Source organism: Sphaeroforma arctica (genome assembly GCF_001186125.1).
Source record: "Sphaeroforma arctica JP610 unplaced genomic scaffold supercont1.276, whole genome shotgun sequence".
Classification (NCBI taxonomy): Eukaryota; class Ichthyosporea; order Ichthyophonida; genus Sphaeroforma; species Sphaeroforma arctica.
Window position 1 is genome coordinate 72,391 of NW_014040282.1, and position 5,722 is coordinate 78,112.

Consider the following 5,722-nt stretch of genomic DNA (forward strand, 5'->3'; position numbering starts at 1 on the left):
TATATATATAATATATATATATATAATATATATCCAACATATGTGTACATACGATACTGTAGGCGAGGGTGACGAGGAGGGTGCTGCGCCTGAGCTAGCATTGCCATAGGCATCGAGGTACATGGGCAGTCCTTGGCTGTCCACTTGTTGTGTGCCTGTCTCTGGATCGAGTACAGGAATGGGCTGGCCTGTTGACGAGTCGATCACAATCGCATACTGTGGCACTATCTGTGTGTATCCGTATGCGTGTGTGATAGGTCAGCAGAGGGTGTGTGTGTGTGTTTGTAGGTAGTGCGAGGTTTGTGTGTGTATGTCTATACCCGAGTGTGGATAAGTATATACATAACATAATCGCTTCTTCATCTAATAGGGGTACGTACACCAAGAGCACACAGCCAATCGCTGGCCAGTGACAGAGTGGCGAGTTATCTCCCATTACGCGGCCTTGTCTGTATACTGCTCCGCGTATGTGTAGTACAATGTCTAACGTATCTGTACCACTTGTGTACTAGAATGTATGCAGAGACACTCTCTTGACTGGTCAATCACCTTACAATGACGCTTTCTGACTGGACAATAAACTTATAAAGACGCTTTCTGACTGGTCAATACTTATGAAGACGCTTTCTAACTGGTCAATCAGCTTACAAAGACGATTTCTGACTGGACAATAAACTTACAAAGACGCTTTCTGACTGGTCAATAAACGTACAACAACGTTTGCTGTCAGCATTAAGACATTCTTAATTTGGATCGTATAGCTGTACACATGGCCTGCTTTACGGTGGTGAGTGCAGCGGCAAAGAGTTTAAGAAGTAAGGTTCGGTTCCCTGCTGGGCATATGTATTCATTCACATACACATGGATGTACCTACGCGAGATAGACAAACAAGGCAAACACGCACATACACACACACACAGAGACACACAGACAAAGGCACAGACATAGGCACATACATGTATATATATAGTTACATACAACCACATGGCATAATCCAATACGTAAACGGGTATTAACCAGCACCGTCATGCTGCACACACCTCCTGGGCTACCGTGAGTACAGAGCCGTCGGTTCCCAGAAATAGTGGTAGCTGTGCTTGGTTGATGATAGCTGCACCGGTTGTGGGGTTCAACAGCTCTACATAGCCATTGGCCAGCAACTCGTCAATCATTTCCTGAAAGGGATTGGGTAGACTGTCCACACAATTTGGAGTTCAGGTTTAGGGTTTAGGGTTCAGTTTAGGGCTGGGGTACGGCCTTACACCAAAAAGGTTTGCAGTATAAGTAAATGTACGACCCCTCAATCTTAACTGTCGCCGATGTCTTCTGAAGTATCAATACGTGGACGAGCCAAAAACAACCGGCAGCATCTAGAACCCAAAAAAGCCCATATATATCATCAATTACTTTTAAGTCATATCATCAATTAAACACATACACATCATCAATCACTTTTAAAGTACTACTATGTATTCGAACAATGGCACACAATCCAAAAAAAACCAAAAAAACCACTCACGTGTAGCCAACCGCATTGGAGTACGCGTCGACAAACACGCGTTTGCCCTCAGTGTCTACCACCGGTGCACCTTCTTCAGCGAAAAACCGGACCGGTCCTCCGAACTCGTCAAACACGACAGAGTTTTCGGGCTGCGCTACGCCGAATCTGTCTGTGACGTTGCCTGTTACGTCATACGTGTTGGATACACGCGGGTTAAAATTGTCAACCGAAAAATTCGAGGTGCAATGAGCCCTAAATGTGCAGGTTTCGGGTGACATATTTTTGGTGCGCCTGAAATTAATGGACAAATATTTCATATGTATATGTGTGTGTTATGTAGTCGTGTCTATATAAAGAGCATGTATGTGTTATGTGTGGGGTTTCGGAAAACCAATCATACTTTGCGAATGTAACCTCATGCTTGTATGCAGCCAGTTTGATATTAAATATCCGATATACAGTTGTGCCGAACATTTCCAGGTCCAAAAACGTATCAGGTAAATAGATACACTACATCTCATGCCTGACTCCCTCAAGCGCCGGCGGAGCTCTAAACAACAACTGTTTCTAAAAAAACAAGTTTGTGACCTTATGACCATAAACAACTTGGCCAAGAGATATTACATCACTACCAAACAATACCTTAATACGCACAAAACGTATTGGAGAGAACGGGAAGAAATAATAATAGAACAATATAATGGAGAAAACGTACGCACAGCGCAATGCGTACCGGTCGATGCCATAGAACACTACCTGAGGCTGTCTCCTTGAATAGCAAACTGCCGGCGTAATTGAAAACGTACTGCGAAGCGGGGTTCATTAACGGGACAAACCCAGCCGCCCCGCGCGCTTGTACTTGTTCGCTGCTGATGAGGGGTAGTTTACCTACATCGGCGAAGTGGAGTGGCAGAATACGTATGAAATGGTTGGCAGTTTAGGTACATAGTGGCACAATACGTAAGAAAGGGTTAATAGTATACGAATATAATGGCTGGAGGCCGATGTGAATAATTGTAGCGAGGCGCTCTCTGTTTGGGCAAAAATCATTTGCATACAATTGAATCAATTTAGGAATTTCATCCAATTTAGTAATTTGATCAATTTAGGATTTGAATCAATTTCAGAATGGAATGAATTTAGTTATTTAATCAATTAGGGATTTTATCAATATAGATATTGAATCAACATTAGAATCTCGATATTTAAGGCGTAAAAGTCTTCAAATGGACGCACATATACAGATGTAAGTCATGAACCAAAAGTGAGCGCAAGAGAAGTGGATGCCTAATCTCTCCACTAATCCAATGATAGGCTGGCGCTCACTGGTGCTTGATGGTATCAGGCGCAACAGACCACTGATAAGGATGCCCGATTTGTTCTAAAAATATTTATATTTACCTACCCCCCGCCCCTATCCAATCACAGACTGGCGCTCACTCTTACCTACCCGGAACAGGTGTCACAGGCTTCCAATAGGCATCCATGTACACAGGAAGACGCCCCTCGTACTGCCACTCACTGCCGTTCATCTTGTGCGTAGGCGTGTGTTCACCGTCGTACACTACTTCGCCTTCGGACAGCACCCGCCCGACAGCGGAGTGGACAATTAAAGAGGAATCTAAAAATAGACAATTCCCTGCGTAATCGAAGAGCAGCTGGTTGGAGGGTCCCGTGTGCGGGCGCATTTCATTGGCTGCCATCTCTGCGATGGTTTCCTCCGATATAGAAAACAATGACGCCAACATTGGAGTTGTAACGTCATTCCAATATGCATCTATGTATACGGAGCCCTGGCGTAATAAGATACAGGAGCATGCCAGCAATTAGAGTGACTTCATATACACCGACACGCACCGCTCCACCCACACAAGCGTGTACCTCTGCCACACAGGGTAGCCGCATAGTCTGCGGATGCGAAGCGTACACATATGCACGTGCAGCCAGGCAAGGCACACACACACGTACACACATGTCAAAGATACACATACTCCATACCTGCACCTATCTACAGAATAACAGACCATGCTCATATAACCAACCCCTCCACCTACCGAGTCCGTGACTTTAGGTAAGCGTTCGGCCGTCATCTGCGGTACCGCACTTCCATCACTCAGAAAGACGGGGACGTGGTGGGGCGCCTGTCGTCCAATCACATCCACCACACTGTCGTATGGACCAATGAACAGTGGATACCCTCTCTTGGTGTACAGACGCTCCTGGTTGGGGCTGTACCGGTATTCGTATCTCGCTTTAAGCAGGGCAGCCTCGGCTTCTTCCATAGTCAGGGTGTCCAGTTGTAGTGCGGTGAGGTTGACCCGCGCTACGATCACTGGGGGTGTGCGAGAAGGGAGAGGGGGTGTTCAGAAGAGAAGAGCAGGTCACAGATCTAAAAATGATATTTTATTGCTATATATATATATATATATATAAGTATACACACACTAGTATATATCTTACACACCATCCAGGTAAGCATCCAGCCACACAGGCTGCAGGTCGTTGTCCTTGACAGGTGTCATGTTGTCATCCATGGCACGTAAGCCACCGTGGTACATATCGAATACTTTCTCACCGCGCACGCATGGCCTAAAGAACCGATCCAATACATCGCCTGAGAGAATGTTTTTGAATTTAAGGTTTTAGGGTTTTAGGATTTGAGATTTTAGGGTTCCTGAATATAGTGTATAGTATTGATGGTCTGAGAAGGAGTCGACTGCACGCTATTTCAAGCATGTACGCTTACATGCGTATGCTACTACAAGCATGAACGCGTATGTGCAGTAAGCTGGTGCACGACAGAGTGTTGATCGGGCGAGTACAACTTAAACATTGCACATGCACACACTTGATATATATATATATATATATATATACTACATAACCTAAACATCACACACCTACACACTTCAATAATACATAGACACACTTCATAACCTAATAACCTAAAAATTACATTGCACATGCACATGTTTCCTACCTTGTTGGTTGCTGAAGAGAGCACTTCCGTTCGTGTCGAATATCGCCAGACCATAAAATGAGAAATGTGGAGAGAAGCCCTGAGCAGCCATCTCCTGCATAGTCTCGACTCTGATCATGGGGGCAGCTGAATACAAAATAAAATAAAATGAGAGCGATGTCGTAAATTGTGATGATGCGTAGTCTTAACTATGTCCATGGGGGCCGCTCAATATAATACAGAACAAAGTAGAAGTGATATCGTTAATATCGTTAATTGAGAAGTACACACACACAAATACCCACATGTTCACACAGCTAAAGCACTTACCATTGACAAGCACTGCTACACCGTCTAAATACACACACGCACACACACATACACACGCTGATACCTACATGTGCACACAGCCATAGTACTTACCATTGACCTGCACTGCTACGGGGTTGTTGAACGCGTCCAGATAGTCTGGGCTGCCGTTGGTATAGGACCAGTCATCACCGGTGTAGTAGTGCATGGGCTGTGCGTATTCCGTGTAGACCACCTGTCCCGCTTTCATATCGGTACCGCTACTGACAACTACATGTTCATTGGGACCTATAAACACGCCTAATCCCGATTTGGTGAACATAGCTTCGCTCAATTGGTTTGTCTGGGGATTTGGGTAGAGGATGTTAGAGGGAGTGATTGTGAATACGTACTACGAGCAGTAGCATTGCGCACGCGTAAGGCCCACAAACACGTTCAAGCACACGTTTAAACGGGACGAGTCATATACCTACACACTCACGCAACACGCACACCTTTCGCACCCACTCGAAAACTCAAACCCTAAAACCCTAGAACCCTACAACACGCCAGAAAATTAAGGTGAGGCACACTATATACACACACCCACTCTATCAGTTACTTGAACCACACACATACACTCTACACACACCCACCCACTCCATCGGTTACTTGAACCACATACGTGCACATACCTGAGGTGTATACTGCGCACTGGACATCGCAGTCAGGACACTCTCGTCGTACGTGTACGGCAGCACAGTCTCTGTGGCTGTATTGCCATAGGCATCGAGTGCAATAGTCTCTATTTGTTCGTTCAGCATAGTCACGGCCGTACCATCCAGGTAGAACGACTGGGCCCCTGCACACGGCAAGTGTATGAGTGGAGGTGAAAGAGTCATGCACAAGGGATGTGGACAATGGTCGAGTATATATATATATATATATATATATACATATATATATATATATA

At 45.1% G+C, this 5,722-nt stretch overlaps 1 protein-coding gene across 1 annotated transcript in view; it reads right to left on the reverse strand.

The window, feature by feature from the left end:
- Positions 1-1,026: 1,026 nt before the first annotated feature.
- The window catches only part of SARC_04717 (hypothetical protein), a gene marked incomplete at both ends in the record, with an annotated part of 6,707 nt that continues 2,011 nt past the window's right edge, over positions 1,027-5,722 (reverse strand). The window contains 9 exons of the mRNA XM_014301442.1: positions 1,027-1,195; positions 1,521-1,683; positions 2,259-2,390; positions 2,953-3,295; positions 3,557-3,834; positions 3,967-4,116; positions 4,483-4,608; positions 4,885-5,113; positions 5,445-5,611. Coding sequence (XP_014156917.1) covers positions 1,027-1,195; positions 1,521-1,683; positions 2,259-2,390; positions 2,953-3,295; positions 3,557-3,834; positions 3,967-4,116; positions 4,483-4,608; positions 4,885-5,113; positions 5,445-5,611 — 1,757 coding nt within the window. The remainder of the gene's footprint in view (positions 1,196-1,520; positions 1,684-2,258; positions 2,391-2,952; positions 3,296-3,556; positions 3,835-3,966; positions 4,117-4,482; positions 4,609-4,884; positions 5,114-5,444; positions 5,612-5,722) is intronic.